At 57.2% G+C, this 17,891-nt stretch overlaps 1 protein-coding gene across 2 annotated transcripts; it reads right to left on the reverse strand.

The window, feature by feature from the left end:
• Positions 1-7,568: 7,568 nt before the first annotated feature.
• LOC135191747 (keratin, type I cytoskeletal 19-like) lies at positions 7,569-13,817 on the reverse strand. Of its 2 annotated transcripts, XM_064174317.1 has the most exons (10): positions 13,201-13,817; positions 12,322-12,526; positions 11,988-12,070; positions 11,734-11,890; positions 11,205-11,366; positions 10,754-10,879; positions 10,332-10,558; positions 8,777-9,084; positions 8,184-8,285; positions 7,569-7,930 (listed from the first exon to the last, which is right to left on the reverse strand). In XM_064174317.1, exons 1-10 carry the CDS (start codon positions 13,302-13,304, stop codon positions 7,905-7,907), a joined length of 1,500 nt encoding a protein of 499 aa, XP_064030387.1. In that variant the 5' UTR covers positions 13,305-13,817; the 3' UTR covers positions 7,569-7,904. The 2 variants fall into 2 exon arrangements, with proteins under 2 accessions (XP_064030387.1, XP_064030386.1); XM_064174316.1 differs by lacking the exon at positions 13,201-13,817 and having other exon boundaries at positions 12,322-12,932.
• Between the last annotated feature and the right edge of the window lie 4,074 nt (positions 13,818-17,891).

Here is a 17,891-nt window from a genome sequence, read left to right on the forward strand (position 1 = left end):
ACTCAGGACTGCAAACCTTCACCCCCAGCTGCCTCTCTTTATACTTCTGGCAGTGGGTGTCACCACCAGGGTGTTTCCTTCTCCCAGGGCATTTACCAACCTTGTTGTTTGTGCCAAGAATAATTTGCTGAACACTATTTTTGTGCTGCTATCTCAGGCAATCGAGCCCCTTGCTGCTTTATGAAGCCTGGTTAAGGCTGAACATTTCATGTGTCTTGGCATTCTGGCCTGGGAAGAGCCACTTCAGGCAGGATCCTGCTGAAGCTGCTGCTGGGGTAATGTGGAACTGCTGGGATTAATTCTCCCAATTCTTCCCTAAAACCCAAGATGAGTCCAGAATCTCTCCTGCTATTTCTCTCATTGATTTCTTCTCCTCCTCCAGATCTCTCAGGGTATTTCTCTTATTAATTTCTTCCCTCATTGATCTCCTTTCTTTGCTGTGGTTTTTGGAGCTGCTGCTTCAGGACTGCTGGTCCCTTTTTGCTCCTACACACTTTGTGCATTTAAGGTCTCCTACATTGCTCAGCTTCTTTTTCTCTTCATGAGGCTGCTGGGACACTGTAACAGGCTGCCCAGAGGGATGGTTGAGGCTCCATCCCTGGAAGTACTCAAGAGTAAGCTGGACAAAGCTCTGAGCAAGCTGCTCTGGTGGAGATGTCCCTGCTGAGTGCCAGGGATTGGTCTGGATGCCCTTTGGGAGTCCCTTCCAGCTCAACCCCTTGTAGGGTTCTGTGACTCTCACCACACCTGGGAGTGCAGCAGCTTGGTCAGTGAAAGTGGAGAACTTCTCTGGTTAATTGTCCAGCCCTGCCTAGAGAAGGCTTTTACTTAGCCATGAGCCTGCCCCAGGCAGTGCTGTAGGATTCTGCCCTAAAAATCCCAATCCTTCTGCTGTGAGGAGAGAACCAGGACAGGACCCTGGGAAGCTGAGTCCTGAAAGGAACCAGGACAGGACCCTGGGAAGCTGAGTCCTGAAAGTCCCAAAGGGAAGCAAAAAAACAAACAGAAGATTTTTCTCCACCCAAGAGCTGTGGGGCTGGAGCAGCAGGAGGTGAAGGCTACTTTAATTGTGTTATCAACTCGAGTGTGGCACAATTAGGAGCTGCTCATGCAGACAATTCCCTGTCAAGTGCTGCGTGGGAAGCTGCTTCGTGGTTTAATAGAGAACTGCTCACTTGGGCTCTTGTCACTGGGTCATAAAGGCCTGTAGATAGAGTCATCTTCTGCTCTGCAGGGAGCCTCCAGCCTCAGGACAGAACAGCTCGGACACTTTTTATCCAGCCCAGCTGGAAGCAGACTTATGAGACCCCAGAAACGTTCACACCATACCTGAGGCTTGTTCTGGTGCCCAGGAGTTTGCCCAAGATGGACCCCGGAATGGTTTTCACCCTCAGCTGGCAGTTTGGTGCTGGAGCAGAGTCTGAGGACACAGCTTCACCTCCTGAGCCATCTGTAGGAGCCTGGGTTTGGGCAGGCAGTGCCCAGGGGCTCCAGAGCCATGGAGATGTGGTGCTGAGGGACCTGGTTCAGCAATGCCCTGGCACTGCTGGGTTAAAGGCTGGACTCGATGAGCTCAAAATGCTTCTGTGGTTCCCTGACTCTGTGGTCGTGGATCCCAGGGCACTGTCCCCTACCAGACCATGATGATGCTGGGATGTCTGAAGCCCACGGTGTTGGCTGCAGAGCAGGCTGACACCTCCTCAGCTCTGTGCTCACACAGGAGCTGGTACAAGAACTCTGCATCTTGGTTTTTAACACAGCAGAGGCTCTGCTCCTGCACCTCCTCAGCTCTGTGCTCACACAGGAGCTGGTACAAGAACTCTGCACTTTGGTTTTTAACACAGCAGAGGCTCTGCTCCTGCACCTCCTCAGCTCTGTGCTCACACAGAAGCTGGTACAAGAACTCTGCACCTTGGTTTTTAACACAGCAGAGGCTTTGCTCCTGCAGGCAGCCAGGTCCTGCAAGCACCAGCAGAGCATCAGCGTTCGTCGTCCTGCAGCAGATGCAGCCCAGGCTGCTCCTGTTCCCATTTCCCAGTGGCAGTTCTCTCCTGTATCCCTCACCTGCACACCTCACTTGGGCAGCTGATGCTCCAGGGACTGCCAGGTGGTGATGGAATTTAGCAATCCCTCCTAAAACCGCAGCCAGGAGCGGGGGCAGAGCTGAGGAACTGCCCTGTGTTGGCTGCTCCTTGTCCCAGCACCTTCTGAAGCCCTCGCAGGGGGTGATGCAGCCCTCACCTCCCAAGGGCCACCTGCACCTGCAGGTTGGTTGTGTGCTGCTGCTGCTGCTTTTACCCTCTGCTACCAGTCTCCTGTGCAGGATTCCTTCACAAACTGCATTTCTGCCCCAGCTCCTGGTCCTTGTGGTGTTCAGTTTGGGATCAGTTCACATCTCCTGACAGAACCCAGGACGATTCCTGTCCCTCACTCTGGGCTGCTGCCAGCGTTGCCTTATGGCTGCTTATGCAACCTCTTTCCAAAGCTCCCTGATCTTATCTGGCTGCTGGAAGGTGATGAAAGCCTCCGAGAGAGGCTTAGCGATGTGACAATCTCTCGGTGATGTGATAATTTCCCCTGAATTCCCAGCTGGAGCATGGCAGTGTCACCTCGGCGGCACAAACACAGCTCCTGCTCCGCGGTCCTCTGGCTGCTGGGAGATGCAACCTGCTACAGGCAGCACAGATCTGCTGCTCACTGAGGTTTGCCTCTGCCTCTGGCTATGTCGTTTGGGGGCCCTCTGGCACAAACCCCACTGCAGCCAGGGAAGAAGCCATCCAGTGCCCACCTCCAGCCTGCACCTGCTGTGTTCCAGCAGCTGAACCTTGCTTCTGCACTTTGGCCACAACAACCCCAAGCAGCGCTACAGGCTGGGGACAGAGTGGCTGAGAGCAGCCAGGAAGAAAGGGCCCTGGGGGTGCTTGTAGATAGTAGGCTGAAGATGAGGCAGCAGTGTGCCCAGGTGGCCAAGAGAGCCAATGGCATCCTGGCCTGTATCAGGAGCAGTGTGGCCAGTAGGATGAGGGAGGTTCTTCTATCCCTGTGCTCAGCACTGCTCAGGCCACCCCTTGAGTACAGTGTCCAGTTCTGGGCCACTCAATTGAAGAGAGATGTTGAGGTGCTGGAAGGTGCCCAGAGCAGGGCAGCAAAGCTGGGGAGGGGCCTGGAACACAAACCCTGTGAGGAGAGGCTGAGGGAGCTGGGGGGGTGCAGCCTGCAGCAGAGGAGGCTCAGGGCAGAGCTGATTGCTGCCTGCAGCTGCCTGCAGGGAGGCTGTAGCCAGGTGGGGTTGGGCTCTGCTGCCAGGCAGCCAGCAACAGAATAAGGGGACACAGACTCAAGTTGTACCAGGGGAGGTCTAGGCTGGATGTTGTTAGGAAGTTGTTGTCAGAGAGAGTGATTGGCATTGGAATAGGCTGCCCAGGGAGGTGGTGGAGTGCCCATGGCTGGAGGTGTTGAAACCAAACCTGGCTGGGGCACTGAGTGCCATGGTCTGGTTGCTTGGCCAGGGCTGGGTGCTAGGTTGGGCTGTCTGAGCTTGGAGCTCTCTTCCAGCCTGGTTGATTCTTTGATTCTAAGATTCCCAGCTCCTGGCCCTTGCACCCCACTGCCCCCTCCAGCTCCAGCAGGGCTCTTTGAGCTATGGAACCACAGAACCTGAGCCCTGCAGTGAGCTGGGGGTGCCTCATTCTCTTGCAGAGCTGCAGGCACTGAGCTCCCTGCTGGCACAGCTTCAGTTGTTGGTTGTTGACTGTTTCATATTGATAGTTATTGGAAATGTCTCCATTTCTATGGGTTTAGTGATTGATGCTCATTAGCTCTTTACATTAAGGATTGATTGCTCATTAGCTCTTTACAAGCAGGGCACACACACTTTGTGCACAGGAGGAACTTTTCCTTTCCCAGCCCATTGAAAGAGCCTTCAAAAGCTTCCCTTCCCTGGTGCTTTCCACTGCTGTGCCCTTTGGTGGATGCCAGGCTTCTGACTGACAGAATTGCCCACAAGGATGCAGCAAATTCAGGACTTTCTCATCCTTTCCCTCTCTGCTCAGGCTAATCAGGGCTGGTGCTGTGCTGGCAGAGCACCCAGCCTGCTGGGTGTCACCTCTGTTGCCTAAGCAGAGCAGAATGAGGACGTTTCCCACCACAGGTCCTTGCAGCAGGCAGCCTGAGGAGGATCTGAATGTCCTGGCACTGCCAGCTGCTCCCTGTGGAGCTCAGCACATGCCACATTTCCAGCCCAGCCGACATTCCTTTGCTCTCTGTTGTTGTTCTCCTCCCAACCAGGCCTTGGTGATACCTGTCAGAGAGGTTGGCAGTGCAGCAGCAGAGCGAAGGTAGACTGAGAGCAGCTCACGCTGCCAGAGGGCTCAGCAAGGCTGGGAGGCTTCCAGGGCAGGCTGGAGCTGCAGCCTTCAGAGCTGGCCTGGAGGAGATGCCTGTGCACCAGAAAAGGAGGACATTTGCCCTTAGTTCAGTGTCTCTGCTGCTGTGCCCCAGGCAGGTGCTGGAGTTTGTTCTCTTGATCTGTCTCAGGATCTTCTCCCAGCACAGACATTCTGCTGAGAGCTGAGAGCTGCCTGCACCCAGGAGCTTGCTCCACCTGGCAGTGTCCTGGTACCATCACAACCATTCCCAAAGAAGTTTCCCCTCCACCCAGCACTGGGAAGGTCCTGCTGAGCAGAAGAGGGACGCAGGCTGCAGGGGCACCCTGCGTGGGCTCTGAGTGCCAGTGAGGAGCTGATCCTGCTGCCCAGAGCCTCAGCTGAGCCTGAGCAGCCCAGAAAATATGACATTTAGAGAATGTCACAGGGCAAGGGGGTTAAAAACACCCTTGGGCAAGGTGCTTAAACATCCACTGGGCCAGCAGTGAGCACTCAGAGCCTGGAACTTCAGCCAGCCCAAGATACCTAACCCTGTGCCTGCCTTTGGGCACCTGTCCCTTGCTGCATTCTCCATCTAGAGAACTGCCAGCCAAAGAACCCAGCTCTGACAAGTGACTGTCCAAGCTGCTCCTCTTACCCCTCATGAAGGTGAAGAAAAACCACTGGGGGGTTCCTGTGGGAGTGGGTGGCTCTGGAAAGATTTATCCCTTCCCTTCCTGGAGGTGTTCAAGAAGAGCCTGGATGAGGCACTTAGTGCCATGGTCTGGTTGAGTGGATAGGGCTGAGTGCTAGGTTGGACTGGGTGAGCTTGGAGCTCTCTTCCAACCTGGTTGCTTCTATGGTTCTTCCCCCAGCACTGCAGGGGAGCTGCTGCTCTGCTGCACTGACCACAAACAGAGCCCCAGGAGCACCTGACAGTTACCAGGGCTGCCAATTAACCCTGAACAAAAGAGACCTCAGCACAATCAAACGAGCACAGGCAGTTGTGAAATGCCATCTGTGTCCCCACGGCACAGGCTCCCTGCTCTGGGAGCACTGGGGCCAAACCCCAGTGTGGGTGCTCGTTGCCTTGTGCCCGGGGTTGTTCTGCAGCTCCTGTTCCAACACGCAGCCCAATTTTCTTCTCAGAGCCCCAGCAGCAACGGCAGATAAGCATCCCAATTGCAACAGGCTGTGCTCATCAAATTAAGGCTCATTATGCTGATTAATGCCTGACACAAGGCATGCAAATAAAAGCCCAGGGCTCTCCTCACTGCTCCTCACTCTGCTGGGGTCCTGCTGGGGTCCTGCTGGAAGCATCCCTTTAGCCCCAGCCCTGCAGACTTGGTGCTTCTCACTCCTGCTTTGCCCTGGGGTTGGGTCTGTGGCTCTGTCCCTCCGTGGCAGCTGGTCTGTGGTGGTGTCACTTTTGCTGTCCTCTCACTGCTGGTGGCCCAGGTGCAGGTTTGGTACTTATACAGTGGCAGAAGGCAGGAACAGCTCAGCTGGCATCATTGTCCAGGGCTTGGTGAGGAGCCAGCTGAACTCAGGCTCCCTTCTGCCTCTGACCAGCACTGAAGCCATGGCTGGAGATTTGTCCAAATGTGCTGCTGCTTGGTGCTGATTTTATCACATTCTGTAACCAGTGGCAAAGGAACTTTTCACTGTGGAGCTTCTCTGTGAGCTCCTCGCAGGCAGGGGAGGCTCTGGAGCAGCTTGCTCAGAAGGTTCTGGGAGAGGAAAGCAGCAGTAGAAGTGACAGTGATGCGAGATTGCTCACCCTGATCGCTCAGAGCTGTTCCCCTCGGTGTGGGTGGTCCCAGAGCTCAATCCCAGCACGGACAGCAGCAGCAGAACTGCACAGCAGTGGCCTCATGCCCAGGCTGCAGGACTGATGCTCAGGCAGCACAGAGCTGCTGAGCTGAGCATGGATTCTGCTTCCCACCCCAAGCTCCTTGGGGTTCTTTCTGCTCTGCTCTGCTCTCTCAGGGACTGGTGCCAGTGGAACTCCTGCTCTGTGCCTGGCTGTGGAACTGGCAGTAACCCACTCGAAGTGATGCTTTTGGAAAGGGCTGGGACCAAGGGGCAAGAAGGATCAGTGATGCCCAGGGCTGCTGGGTTGAGGCAAACCAGTAATTGTGTCTGACCTCCTTAAACAGCCTGCAGGGTGTTGCTGTGAGGCCAGGGGTGAGGAGATGAGCTGCAGGCCACCCTGTGTGCTCCTCAGAGCCGCTGCACAGATGCTCCTGGGGGTGTGAGCAGCAGAGCTGCTGCCCAGGGGTTTGGGCTCTTAGGTTGGCAGACGGAGCAGAGGGGGCTGAGGGTTGGGCAGCCTGCAGAAGGAGTGAAGCCATCAGGGCAAAGAGGGAGGGCAGGTTCAGGAGCAGCTGGAGACAGAGGCAGGACCCTGGGATTTGATGCTGCAAGGGCTCAGAGCATCGAGAGGAGATTCTGCAGTCCGAGGCAGTTGGAGGTGTCCTGGCAACGGTACCTGCAGCACCCAGCACTGCCTCTGGGCAGGGCAGGGATCTCAGCACAGGTCCTCAGGCCCCCACAGAGCCACTGACCAGACAAAATAAAGGGAAAAAAAACCCAACCAAACTTCCTATTTCTTCCCTTTCAAACCCTGAACACATTGGCTGGGAGCCTGGCACAAGGCAGGGCAGTGAATCACTGGCACAGCTCTGCCCAGCACTCCACAGCCCCGTTCCCACGGCCTCCCACTCAGCTGCTCTTTCCCAAGCCTCTGCAGTGGGTGATGCTCCCTCTGAGCCAGGAAACAGTGGGCATAAAGCTGGGAGAGAAACCTGGCATCTGCCTCCCTGTGCTTGTGTTGGAGGAGTGGATAAGGATTGTGAGTGGCCAGGCATGGTGGGACCAGCCCTTGGAGGCACCTCTAGCTGGCATCTTCAGCTGGCATCCCCCCACAGCTCAGCTGAGCCCCTGGAATCCTGCTCACACAGGCCTCATGCTTGGAGCAGCCCTGAGAGGAGCACAGCAGGACAGAGGGAACCCTCTGGCTGATTGGCACCCACCCAGGGTACAGTGGAGGGAAACCTGGCAGGAGCTGACCCAAACAGCTCCGCCTCACCACTCAGCTGCTGCTCACTGGTGGCTTTGTCCCTGTAGACCTTTTGATCCTGTGCCTAGTGTGGGGCATTGTGTGTGCCACAGGCAGGGCAACCAGCTCAGCCCCAGTGCCCACTGCAGGCAATCTCTCCAGACACAGCTCTCTGGGTGCAGGAGGAAGCGAAGCTTTATTAGCATTTCTATTTTGGGGGGTGGGTTTGTCCCCACCTTTTTTGCCCCAGAAGGAGACCAATCAGGGCAGAGAGAGCTCAGGAGCAGTGGTTAGGAGCAGAAGCTCAGCTGGAAGCAGCAGGCAGAGCCATCCAGAGGGCTCTGCTGAGCCCCTGGGGTGAGCAGTGCTGAGGAATTCGCACAAGTGTTTGCTCTTGGTGGAGCTGTGGTCAGTGTGCTTGGTCTGGCTGGCTTGGGCCACTGGTGGGGTCCTGCAGTGGGAGGTGCTGCTCTGGCCAATCACTCCTCAAACTTCCTAAAGCTCCCTGTTGGAAGATGAGGAGGAGCAAAGATTCCTTTGAGGAGTGATGAATCCTTCAGCATCTTTAAGCTTTTTGTTGCTTCATAGAGCCCTGAGATGAGTCAGGCTGGAAGAGACCTCAGAGCTCATCTGCTCCAGCCTCCCCACCACAGGCAGGGATGTGATCCAGGGATGGGAGAGAACCTTCCAGAAGCTCTCCCTGCCTCTTCATTTTCAGCACTTTCAGTCAGAGGTGCTGGCAGGAGCTGGAGCCTTACCCTGTCTCATCGTTTTGATGGCTTCAGACACCTCATCCATCGTTGCTCCTCTCTCCAGTGTTTTGTTCCCTTCCAGGCACAGCTTTGTGCTTTCAGCACTTCCTGGAACCACAGCCACCAAGTCAGGCATGGAGGAGACCTTTTGGTCACTCCCCATCTTCTCCTGCTTCATCACTTTGCAGCTAACTCCTTTGGATTTGAAATGTCTGAAGTGTTCCAACTGCTTTGCTCTGCTTGAACCATTCCCTCCCTTAGCTCCAGTTCACTTCCAGCAGCTGGCTTCACCCCAAAGCTTTGGACCTCTCTAGATCCCTTCATGTGCTGGAGTGGACTTTGTCCTGCCTTCCCCCCTTCCATTTCCTCTTTCTACATCTCTGGTACCACTTTTCCCAACATCCTCTTCCTTGAGGAGCTGGTGAGAAGTCAGTGCCCTGCTGCTGGCTGAGGACTATGTCAGGGTCACCTCAAACCACGGCTAGGAGAGAAGCAGCTTTGCTCTTCAGCTTGCCAAGCAAGGGAGGCAGCTGCAGTGCCCTCCTGCTCCTCAGGGAGGAAGCCACTAGCAGGATGCAGCCTTTTAGCCCCACTCTTACCTTGCCTCTCATAGGAGCTGCCAGACTGGGAAGAAGAAGAGCGGGAGAGGCAGGATTTGCCTCCTCCTCCACTGCCTCCTCCTCCTCCACTGCCACCTCCTCCCCCTGAAGTTTTCCCGCAGGTTCCTCCTCCACCTCCAGAAGAGGAAGTTCTTCCACAAGATCCTCCCATTTTTCCTCCACTGCTTCCTCCACTTGAGGACCAACCACTTCCTCTTCCACTGCTTCCTCCTCCAGAGGACCAGCTGCTTCCTCCATGACCTCCTCCTCCTCCTGAAGATCCACTGCCACCTCCTCCCTGAGAGGTTCTGTAAGGAGGAAAGAAGATGTTTGGGTGAGGTCCAGAGAGACACAGCCAGGGGCTGCATTGGGGCCACTCTCTGACTCCCTCTGAGTTCCCTGTAGGACCAAGAAGGTGCCATGGAGTGGAACATGAGCCAAAGAACTGCCTCTGAGGGACAAAGGAGCTGATCTGGACAGAACAGGGAAGGCAAGAGATGGCTTCAGGAGCCTTGCAAAAGATGTACCTTGAGAAGGCAAAAAAAGTCAATTACAGCCCTTGGGAGCTGCCTCCAGCTTGTGCTGCTGAGAAATGACCAACTACAGCCTGAGAAACTTCCTATGGAACTCCTGAATGGCTCAGGTGGGAAGGGAGCTCAGAGCTGAGCTGCTCCAACCTCCTGCCATGCCCAGGGACACCTCTCAGCTAGACTCAGCTGTTCAAGGACTCATCCAGCCTGGCCCTGAACACCCCCAAGCAGGAGGCAGCTACAGCCTCCCTGGGCAGCCTGTGCCAGGCTCTCACCACCATCACACTCAATGACTTCTTCTTCAGCTCCGCTCTCACCCTGCTCTGCCTCAGCTCCAAACCATTCCCCCTTGGGCTGGCTCCAGACCCCCTCAGCATAAGTCTCTCTGCAGCCTTCCTGCAGGATCCCTTCAGGCACTGGCAGCAGCTCTGAGCTGCCCCTGGAGCCTTCTCCTCTGCAGGCTGCACTCCCCCAGCTCCCTCAGCCTGTGCTCACAGCAGAGCTGCTCCAGCCCTGGGCTCATCTTTGTGGCCTCCTCTGGCCTCACTCCAGCAGCTCTGTGTCCTCCTCTCAGTGTACCTACGTGATGCCATGCTCCAATGTACCTACATGATGCCCTGCTGCAGTGCACCTACGTGATGCCCTGCTGCAGTGCACCTACGTGATGCCATGCTGCAGTGCACCTATGTGATGCCATGCTGCAGTGCACCTATGTGATGCCATGCTGCAGTGTACCTACGTGATGCCATGCTGCAGTGCACCTGTGTGATGCCATGCTGCAGTGCACCTACGTGATGCCATGCTGCAATGCACCTGTGTGATGCCATGCTGCAGTGCACCTGTGTGATGCCATGCTGCAGTGTACCTGTGTGATGCCATGCTGCAGTGCACCTGTGTGATGCCATGCTGCAGTGTACCTGTGTGATGCCATGCTGCAGTGCACCTGTGTGATGCCATGCTGCAGTGCACCTACGTGATGCCCTGCTGCAGTGCACCTACGTGATGCCATGCTGCAGTGCACCTACGTGATGCCATGCTGGCCCTCGTGCAGCAGTGCCCGGTACTGGGCGATCTCCTGCTCCAGGCGGGTCTTGATGCCCAGCAGCAGTTTGTACTCCTGGTTCTGGCTCTCCATCTCGCAGCGGATGCTGGCCAGCTCCTCCTCCAGGTTGCTGATCACAGCCTGGATCTGCTGCAGCTGCAGGCTGTAGCGGCGCTCGGTGTCATCCATGTTGGACTGCAGAGCGTCCCTCTGCAGGGGGAGACCAAAGCAGCACCTCGGTGGGAATGTGGCCACATTGAGTCCTTCTTATGCCCCCATGAGAAGAGCTGCGGCAGCGCCAGGTGTGCCGAGCACCTTCACGATCAGAGAACAGCTGCAGGTGCCCTCAGCCCATCAGAGCAGTGCCCTGTGGCTGCCAGGGCAGCAGGAGCAGTTGTTACCTACCCTGCTGATGTGTGACTGCAGCTCGATCTCCAGGCTCTGGTACTGACGTCTCAGCTCAGAGATCTGCTGGATGCTGGATTCCACCTCCTGGCCGCTGAGGTGAACCTGTTCACCCACCTCCTTCATCTGAAACATCAACAGACAGAGCTGGGCCCTGCAGCTGCCCCTCCAGGGGTTCCTCAGGGGAGGTCTGACCCCAGCACGGGGTGCAGCAGAGTCCCCCCTCATGTGGGGGCTTTTAAACTTGCTTCTGTGGCTCTGCCAGTGTGGCTCAAGCCCACCTGTGGTGTCCTCTAATCAAAGGGATCCTACCACTCTCTGCTCACAGTGACTCACAGAATGGTTTGGGTTGGAAGGGACCCATCTGGTTCCAACCCATGTGGCATTTCAGTGCCATCCATCCAGAGGATGCTCTTCCCAGCAGCTGCAGGCCCAGGCTGTGCCCACTCACCTTGATCTCATACCACTTCTCCACCTCTTCGCGGTTCCTCTGGATGATGGTCTCATATTCTTGCCTCATGTCGTTCAGTTTCTTCAGGAGGTCCTCTCCTGGAGCAGCATTCACCTCCACACTCACATCCCCACCAGAGTGGCCTTGCAGTGATTTCATTTCCTGCAGGCCCAAGGCAAACAAACCACACTGGAGACAGGGCTGTGCCAGGGGGGTTTGGTCTCACCATGCCTGCTGTGAGCGCAGAACCCAGCCCGGATCCTGCCAGCTGCAGCCGTGGCTGTGCTGCTGCTTCTCTTCTTGCAGCTGTTTGCCTGTGACTTCCCACCCCTGCTTGCTGAGGGATTCTGGAACACCTGCCAGGGTGCTCAGAGGTGCCCTGGCACCCCCAGGTCCAGCACTCAGCCTGTCCTGAGAGTCCCTGGCCCAGCTGCCCCCAGTGAGCAGAGCAGAGCTCGGTGCAGAGGATCCTGCTCCCTCTTTCCGTGCTGTGAGGGCTCAGCTTGCACTGCAAGGACCTGGTTCTTACCTCCTCGTGGTTCTTCTTGAGGTCAATTATCTCCACCCTGAGGGACTCAAACTGCATTTCCAGGTCAGACTTGCTCAGGGTCAGGTTGTCCAGCAAGGGTCTCAGGCTGTTGATGTCCCCCTCCACATTCTGCCGCAGGCCATACTCTGTCTCGAACCTGTGCCAGGGGCAGAGCAGAGAGGTCAGCCCCAGCCTGGGGGGCTCTAAGTGGGAGCAAGGAGGTCAGTGTCTGGAAAAGAGGGAGATGGATTTACTTTATCCTGAAGTCTTCTGCAGTCATCCTCGTGTTGTCCAGGTCCAGAAGCACCTTGTTGGTTTCCACAGCTGCGTTCACGATCTGGAAGCAAAGAGAAGATGCTTGAGGAGAGCCCTCCTGGGAACCTCTCAGCTTTGCTCTGGGGGGTGAGCTCCAGGGAGCCTGCACTGTCCCCACACCTCTAGTTGGAGACAGCTGAGGCCATGGACAGAAGCCCAAGATCAGACTCAGAGGGACACTGAGCGAGATCAGAGCTGTCCCTGCCTCAGCCATTGCATTCGGTTGCCAGAGGTCTGTCAGCGCTTAGACTCCCTGGGCAGACCAAGTCCTACCTGCTGCTGAAGGTCTGCAATTTTCTCATAGTAGTGGCTGTAGTCCTTTGGACCAGCAGGAGCCTGCTTCTGGTACCACTCCCTGATCAGCTGCTCCAGCTGAGCATTCTCTCTCTCCAGGTTCCTGACCGTGTCCATGTAGGATGCCAGGCGCTCGTTGAGGCTCTGCATGGTCAGCTTCTCATCGCTGGACAGGATTCCCACACTGCCTCCAGAAAAGCCACCAAAGCTCCCTCCATAGCCTCCACCTGCCCCAAAGCTCATTCCCATGCTCCCACAGCTCATTCCTGCTCCGTACCCACCGCTGCCCATCCCCCCTCCATAGCAGCCCCCTCCGTAGCTGCTGCGCCTCATCCTGCCATAGCTGCCACCGCCTGCGCCAGAGCAGCTCCTGGAGCTTCCTCCACCACCACCACTGCTCCTAGCAGAGATTCTTCTTGAGGAGACAGAGGAAAATGTGCTGCTCCCTCCACCACCCCCACTGCTGGCACTGCCACCGCGGCCCTTGGAGCTCTCCTTGATGAAGCAGCTCATGGTGGCAGCCGCAGGTGGCTCAGGTGCGAGCTCAAAGCTGGTCCTGCGGTCGCTGCGGGATCATAGCTCCAGCTCCCACCCTGCCTGGCCTGCATTTATAGCTCCTGCAGTGGGTGTCTCCCTCGGGGCAGCACCTTCTTTCCATGTGCCTTTGCAAGCCCTGGGTTTTCTGCCAAGGGTAATTTGCCAAAGGGAGATGGTTGGCAGTGGCAGGAAGCTTAACCCCTACTCAGAGCCTGGTGCCCGTTTGTTTACCCACACAAACCATGTAATTTCTGCTGGGTGGCTCTGGCCGAGGCAGATCTCTGCTGTGATCTACTCCTGGATGAGCCTCGGCCCACTCACCTCAGCCTGCTCACCTCTACTTCAGCACAACAGCGAGCAGTGACAAACGCTGCTGCCTCCCGGGGCTGCCAGCCCTCACACTCCTTCCCTGTTGGAGCCCTCATCAAACCGTCTCAGGTGATCACTTTATGGATGGAGCCAGGCTGACATCTTTGTCATTTCTCATAAAAAACCCAGGGCAGGTTGGCAAACGCCCACGGGGCAGAGCCTGGCTCCGTCAGGCAGCCCCAATTATGGTTTGTAAGGAGTCAATTAACGCTGATGAATTGTCTGACAACGAGCGACAAACAGCTCGGGGTGAGGATGTGAGGAGAGGAGGCTGGCAGGGAACAGCTTCCTCTGCTTGGACCAGATGCAGTTAGAGGGTGGTCAGGAGGGTCCTGGCTCTGGGCTGCTCTCCACTGGCACCTCTGTGAGCACAGGAGGTGGTGATGATGATGATGATGATGATGATGACCTCACTCCTAAGGTCACCTTGCAGCCAAGAGGTTTCCTTCTGCAGTGCAGACCCAAAGAAGGGAGATGGGAGGAAGAAGGGAAAATTCCTGCTGTGGGGGTTAGGCACCAGGAGGGCATTTCTCTGGGGTTGTGCTTTCTGCACAGGCTGGATGGGGCCTGGAGCAGCTGAGGCTAGCTGAGAGGTGTCCCTGGGCAAGGCAGGAGATTGGAGCAGAGGAGCCCTGAGCTTCCTTCCAACCCGTTCTGGGCTTCTCAGGCTCTTTCCTCTCCTGGCTGCTCTCCCTCCCAGGCACCAGACCTTCAGTGGCTGCAGCCTGCAGCTCTGCCACTCTGAAGGTTGGAGCATCTGTGTGGCCCCCAACTCCCTGCCCTGCTCTGGGCTGTCGTCTCCTGCCCAGCCTCCCTGATGTGGGCTGTTGCCAGAGCAGAGCTTTGTTTGTTATGGTTTACAGCTAATGTTTGTGAAAGCATCCAAACAGCCCTGCCCACGCTGCAGGACACACCTAAAGCTCCACCTGCTGCAGGCTTCCTTCCCCAAGTGCCCAAGGACCAAAGCTGCTCTGGCTTGAAGAGGTCTAAGTGGTTCTCTGCCGAACTTAGAGGAGTCTAAATGGGGCCAGTTTGGTTTGTTGCAGTGGGAAACTCTTCACAGCTGCACAAACTTCTCTGCCCTGTTAGCAGCTCCTGGAAGCCTTGGGTGAGGTTCAGCTTTCCTGCTGGCTTTCAGTCACTGGCCCCACTGGTGAGGGCACAGCCACTTTGCAGTGCTCTGCACAGCTCTGCAGCAGGGAGAGGGCCTGGTCTGGGCTTTCTGGAGAGGTGTTGGTTAGGTTTGAATTGTTCCTTCTCCAGCTCTGCTGATCACTGGCAGAGTGTGTTTGAGTATCAGTGAGGAAGGCATCACCCAGCCCAAAGCTGCCTGGCAGCACTCAGCGGTGGGATGCTCAAAACCAGCTGAGCATCTGAGTTCACTTTACCTTACCCACACCCTTCAGTGGGCTTTCCAGGGCTGGAAACAGGCCTGGCCATGCCCTCTGACCATGCTGAGGACAGTTCTCAGTCATGGGCAGATGCAGAAAGCTCCAAAACTCCATTTCCCAGCATGAGCAGAGGCTGGGGGGCAGAAATGGCTGTGCCTGGGAGGCTGCAAACAGCGTGGGAGGGCAGAGCCTCTGTCTGCCTGCAGTGAGTGTCTCTTACAGACCCTCTGTGAAGCATCCTCAGCCATGGCTGCTCTCCAGGCAGTCTCAGGTCTGCTCATTACATATCCAGGAGCTCATTTAGATTCTTTTCTGCTGGAGACACCTCTGGGAGGCTGCTGTAGAGAAGCTGGGGGCATCTGTGCCTCCCACACTGGTGCAGGAAAAGAAGTGTGGCTTGAAGAGCAGAGGGAGATGGAAAACACAGGACTGGTCTGGGTGCTGGGCATAACTAATGGGGAGAGCACAGTCACAGTGTCCCCTCCCTGGCATGTGCCCCCCACCCTGCCATGGCATTCAGGGAAACCTGCCCTTGTGCATTGACTGCAGGCTGCAGGTCACAGTCACCACAGCAGGGGTGGATGAGGAGGAGGAGGGAGATGCCTTGTGGGAGGATGGCACCACAGCTGTTTGCACTGAGGGCTCTTCCCTTTTCCTGTGATGAAACTGTGAGGAGCTCCTGCCCAGAAGGACTATTTAAGCCTGAAGGTCTCACCCAGTGTAGGCAGGAATTCCACCAGAGCCTTGGTGTGAGCCACAGCAGCACAGCCCTGGGCTGGCTGCAAGCAGAGGCTGGGGGGTGGCAGTGCCCTTCCCTTGGGCTGTATGGCAGCAGTGAGGGGTGAGGCTGAAATGGCCTCTGTGGAGGGCTGGGCTGATGGCACAGTGAGGAGGTGTGGGCAGAGCACACACAAGCTGCTCTCAGCTCCTCTGGCACCACCTGCTTGTATAGAATCACAGAAGGGGAGGGGTTGGAAGGGAGCTCCAGAGACCATCCAGTCCAACCCCCCTGCCAGAGCAGTGGCACCCAGGGCAGGGCACACAGGAACACAGCCAGAGCAGGTTGAAAGCTCTCCACAGAAGGAGACTCCACAACCTCTCTGGGCAGCCTCCCCCAGGCCTCCAGCACCCTCACACCAGAGAAGTTTCTCCTCCTGGGGTCCAGCTTGTACCTGCTGTGCCTTGTCCTGTCACTGAGCACCACCACGAAGAGCCTGGCACCTTCACCCTGACACCCTCCCTGCCTCCTTTGGGCAGATGTGTTTGGGAGAAGCTGCTGAGGCTGCTGAGCAGGCTGTGGGGGTGCAGCTGGACACCCATCACAGTGCTTCCCTGGGGAGCAGTTCTCTTCCACCCTTCCTCCTCCTGGCCATGTCTCGTCAGGAAGGTTCCCCTGGCTTAGACTGCTACCAGAGAGAGAAACTGTGGAAGGTCTCACTGGAGCCTGTGACTCATCCTCACAACCACACACTTAAACTATCTCCTGCTAGATAATCACAGAGCAATTTCGTTCACACACAGCTGATCCCACGGGACAAGATTTCTCCATAGGGAAGAGGAGACCCAGCCCCTGGCCTATGGCTGCCTTGGAGGAGGAACTCCTCTGCTCCTGCTCTTCTCCTCAGTGAGGTCCAGCAGCTCAGCACCTGTTGTGAAGCTGCTCCCTGGCCCTGCCATTTCGGTGCCAAGAGGATTTCCCTTGTCCTGACAAAGAGCTGAATGGCTGCAGACCGACAGACCCCAGGAGCTTCGACTGGGATCAGCTGAGACTCCTCAGGGCTGCCTCCTGTTTGTGATTTGTTTTGAAGTGCCCAGTTTCCTGCCGTGTTCTGCAGGGCAGGGTGTAAGCCCTGGCATCTGCCCACACCCTGAGATGTGTGGTCACAGGGAATGTCCCTTGAATTCCTCCTCCTGAGGTTCTAACAGAGCACAGACTGAATGTGGAGCACAGCAGTGGGAGGTGAGCTGCTGCCCTCCGTGCAGGGGCAGGCAGCAGTGTCCAGCCCAGCAAACATCCCTCCTGGAGGAAGAAAATCCTCCTGGCATCCATCCTCCTGGCATCCATCCTCCTGGCATCCATCCTCCTGGCATCCATTCTCCTGGCTCTGTTACTCACTTGGTGTTGCAGGGACTGGTACTGATGCAACCTGAAAGGGAACCTCTGAAAGCTCCACCACCCAGTGGCATGATGTGGGCTGTGGTAGGAGCAGTCATGAGGTGAGTCACAGCTGCCAGAGACTCCACAGGGCAAAGGCATGGGTCAGGAGCATTTTCATGTGGGGTCTCAACAGCCCTTTGCAGACCTGAGTCGTTGGAGTCACAGCTGAGGCTCCTTCGTTGGCAAGACCTTGGTGAGCCAAGAGTGGTTGTAAAGGAGACAGCTCCTGGGGCGAGCTTGGGTCTCCCCCACTCCTGCCTCACCACAGTGCAAACCATCCCAGTGCCGGTGAAACACCAACAGGTACCAGCAAATCGGTGCAGTGAGCTTCAGCCTCGCGTCTGTGCTGTGCGGGGACACGAGGAGAAGGTCTGGGGGAGGCAGAGGAGACCTTGTGCCACCCACCCTCCCTCGCAGGGGAAGTGAGCCAGCTGGGCTCAGAGCCACGGCTGCGGGCTGGGGGGGATCTCCCCAGCACACATCGCAGACACTGCCTCACCTCCTCCGCCCAGCCCCTGGCAGAGCAGCCCAGCACTGGTAGTCACATCTGCCCAGCACCGGCAGCTGTCCGTGCCCGGCGCTCCCAGCCGGCTTTGCCCAGCACCGGCAGCTGTCCGTGCCCGGCGCTCCCAGCCGGCTCTGCCCAGCACCGGCAGCTGTCCGTGCCCGGCGCTCCCAGCCGGCTCTGCCCAGCACCGGCAGCTCTCCGTGCCCGGCGCTCCCAGCCGGCTCTGCCCAGCACCGGCAGCTCTCCGTGCCCGGCGCTCCCAGCCGGCTCTGCCCAATCTCTGCCCTCCGCAGCCTCCGCACGGCGCTGGGTGCCGAGCGCCCTCTAGCGGGCGGCGGCTGAGGCGCAGCGCTGGGGCTGTGCCGCTCCTCTCCTCTGCACCTCCAATGGTCCCACGCAGGGACAAGTGAAACTTGTCCAACCCACCCAGCACGGTGGGCAGGGGCTGGCAGAGGGGTGGGAAAGAGCTGCCCAATCCCTCCAGAGTGCGGCGATCCCGCCGGGGGGGCAGGTTTGTCAGTGGCGGCAGCTGCTGGGGGAAGCCGCAGACTGGGAAGAGCAAGCTGGCAAAATGGCACAAACCCGG

Source organism: Pogoniulus pusillus, chromosome 40 (genome assembly GCF_015220805.1).
Source record: "Pogoniulus pusillus isolate bPogPus1 chromosome 40, bPogPus1.pri, whole genome shotgun sequence".
In the NCBI taxonomy this organism is placed as follows: domain Eukaryota; kingdom Metazoa; phylum Chordata; class Aves; order Piciformes; family Lybiidae; genus Pogoniulus; species Pogoniulus pusillus.